At 32.9% G+C, this 3,269-nt stretch overlaps 1 protein-coding gene across 1 annotated transcript in view; it reads right to left on the bottom strand.

Moving 5' to 3' along the window:
• The window catches only part of Cfap47 (cilia and flagella associated protein 47), a 529,200-nt gene that overhangs the window by 50,304 nt on the left and 475,627 nt on the right, over window positions 1–3,269 (bottom strand). Inside the window, exon 63 of the mRNA XM_023707817.1 lies at window positions 1,150–1,159. Within this exon, the coding sequence (XP_023563585.1) occupies window positions 1,150–1,159 (10 nt within the window). The remainder of the gene's footprint in view (window positions 1–1,149; window positions 1,160–3,269) is intronic.

Genomic DNA, 3,269 nt, shown 5'->3' with positions numbered 1-3,269 from the left:
AGATAAATCAATAAATATAAAAACTAACAAAAGATAATTTTCATCATAATTACAACTCAGGCTTGTGCAAACAAAAGTGAAACAAATTAAGAATGTATTATGAAATAAAAATACTGTCATATGTGAGATAGATAGATAGATAGATAGATATACATTAAAGTCCTATTGCAAAATACCTAAAAGTAACATTTAAATCTTGATTTTATATAAATGATAGTTAAAGTGCATCTTAATCTATCAGAAAAGGATTTTTAATATCTGGTATATTTTGATAAAAAAACTATCTTTTATGTTTTGTTCTTAAAATACTATAGACAATATGAAAACAATATTGTCTCAAATGTTACATAATCAGAAGCAATTAATATTAGAGTTTTGTACACTGAGTATGAAAGGTATCTTAAATGTGTGGCTAATATGTAGATAGTAAGAACTAACAAAACAGGCTGATAGCAAACCAATTTTTAGAAGTATTCAATATTATTTTTTGCCACTGAACTCTGATAAACTGGTTGGTTATCATAAGCTCAAGTCACATTTAATTATTATTCTCAAAACATTAGTAATATAAAATGTAATAGATCATATGGTCAAAGCATTCTTTTTATCCACACATGAAATTAAATATCTGACCTCCTAAACTGCTAATTTTCATCCTATAGACAAAAATTTAAAAATTTCTTTTCCTAAACTAATAATCCTAAAAAATAAATAAACAAAAATGAAATAATCATTCTATGATTTGGCAAAATATGTCTCTGTAAAGTATGTATTTGTATTGAGAATGAGATATGGAAACAGAGGCAAATAATTTTTAAGAATATTAGAGTCCCTTATGAATTGGTGAGATTTATATTTCATTGAAGTATAAAGTTTCTCTCTCTCTCTCTGGTGGAAACAGGGATTGACCTTACACCCTTGTGCTTACCAGACAAGCACTTGATCTACTGAGCTATCTCTTTGCCCCCATAAAGTTTTTCTCTTTAAATACTGATGATTGAATGCAGGGCCACATACATGCTAGGCAAGAATTTTTTCACTGATATAAAGATACCCCCAGCTAAAGACGTTTTTTTACAATTGTATATGAGTGTGAGATGTGCATCTGTTTTTGCTTAATTTTTGAAGCTTTTACAGGAATAATAGTACCTGAACAAAGCTAGAAAAATGAAAAGATAATTTTGTTTCATAAGTGCTCAGGCCCTTATACCAATCTGTTACTATGGTTGTCATAATTCTGTGCACAAAAGGTCCACTATTATAGAACATATTCATCCTGATTACTCAGGGAGGACAAGGTGAGGCTAGTAAGAACCACTGAAATGAAAACTACAATTCTTGTTCTAGTGGATATTGTAATCAAAAGGAGAGAACTGATACTCACTGTCAATACTACATTTTAAAAATATTTTTGTAGACTTGGAGTGGTGGCGTGCACCTGTAATCCCAATGCTTGGGAGGATGAAAAGAGGAGGATCACTATGAGTCCAATCTACATAGTGATACTCTGTAGACCCTGTACTAAATACATAAAAAATAGATAAAATAAATAAAAACTTTTTTGTGGGGCCAGGGAAATAGCTCAGCAGACTAGGCACCTACGGAGGCAAGTGCAAGGACAGGGGTTCAATCCCTGGCACTACATGTAGCTGCATTCCCACCCCCAGGTGCGCTGAGCTGGCCACAGAGTATGGGCATTATATGCATGTATGCATTACAGGTGCACACCTGTAATCCCAGTACTGGGGAGGCTGAAGACAGGAGATCATTACAAGTCCAAGCTGCATACTATGCTGTGAGACTCTGTAACAAATACGTGTGTGTGTGTGTGTGTGTGTGTGTGTGTGTGTGTGTGGTTTTTGTAAAAAGGATTAAAAGAAAATAATGGACCAAAATAGTTTCTTTAAAAATTCAGTAGAAAAACTGGTTAAACATATGCAACATACTATTTCCAGACCCATGTTGCTCACCTTGTACTAAAATAAAATCAAAATGAATCAAAGACTTGCATATAAAAGCAGAAATATTAAAATCTTCAGGGAAAACACTTGAAGAAGCAGGCATAGGCAAGGATTTTCTGAGTAGAATTCCAATAGAATAAGGAATAACACTTGGCTGGGGAGAGAGCTCAGTGGTCTACACACCTGCCTAGAAAGTGCAAGGACCTGAGTTTGATCTCTGGTATTGTGTGCTACACCAACCCTGAAACCAGGTGTTGTGGTGCATGCCTGTAATTCCAACACTAGAGAAGCTGAGACAGGAGGATCACTACAAGTCTGAACTGTATAGCAAGAGCATGTATTCAATAAGTAAATAAGCAAAGTGTGAAGAAAGAAAGAACATCAATCAACAAATGAGATTATATTAAATTAAACAGCTTACACAAAACAAAAGAATCAATTAAAAATGTGAATAAACAACACACAAAATTGGAAATAATTTTGCCAGCTACTCCTCCAATAGAATGCTAATTATTAGAATATATAAGGGATTTGCTAAAAACTAGACCACACCAACAAACAAAAAATGAACAAATATGAGGAAGGAAGAAATATGCAAAAGAAGTACAAATGGCTCAAAAAATATAAGAAAAAATATTTACATTCTTAGCCATTAGAAAAATACAAATCAAAACAATGCTGAGGTTCCATTTTAAAGCAGTGAAATGACTACCATCGGGGGCACAAAAAAAAATGCTAGCATGGAAATAGGGGAAAAGGATCCCTTTACACTGCTGATGAGAATGTAAACTAGTACAACCACTATGTGAATCAGTATGGAGATTCTTCCATCAAAAATCTAAAAGTAAAACTTCTAAATGGATCCATCTATTCCTTCCCTTGGGTATCTTTCCCCTAAATTAAAAGATCTAGAACGACAGTGATACATTCATACTCTTGTTTATCGCAGCACAGTTCAAATATTTAAAATTTGGAGATAACCTACATGTCCAATAGAGAAGCAGGTAAAGAGTATTAGTCATAAAGAAAGATAAACTTGTGTCATTTGAAGGAAAGTGGTTGGGAATTGAGACAATAATGTTAAGTGTAATACATTACACACAAAATGATATAGTATGATTTCTTTTATATGAGAAATCCAAAATATGAATAATTGAAAAGTAAAATAAAGGACAGATAGTAGAAAACAGAAGACTTTTTGGAGATGGGGAAGGAAATACTGGGGAAAGCAGTGAGAAGAGGAAACAGTCTGAGTTAATGAGAGGTAAACAAATTAATCTAGCAAATGTGATTATTATGTATGATAAA

The sequence above is a fragment of the Octodon degus genome, unplaced genomic scaffold (assembly GCF_000260255.1).
Source record: "Octodon degus isolate 3935 unplaced genomic scaffold, OctDeg1.0 scaffold00313, whole genome shotgun sequence".
Taxonomy (NCBI): domain Eukaryota; kingdom Metazoa; phylum Chordata; class Mammalia; order Rodentia; family Octodontidae; genus Octodon; species Octodon degus.
This window is presented reverse-complemented; position numbering and strand designations above follow the sequence as displayed.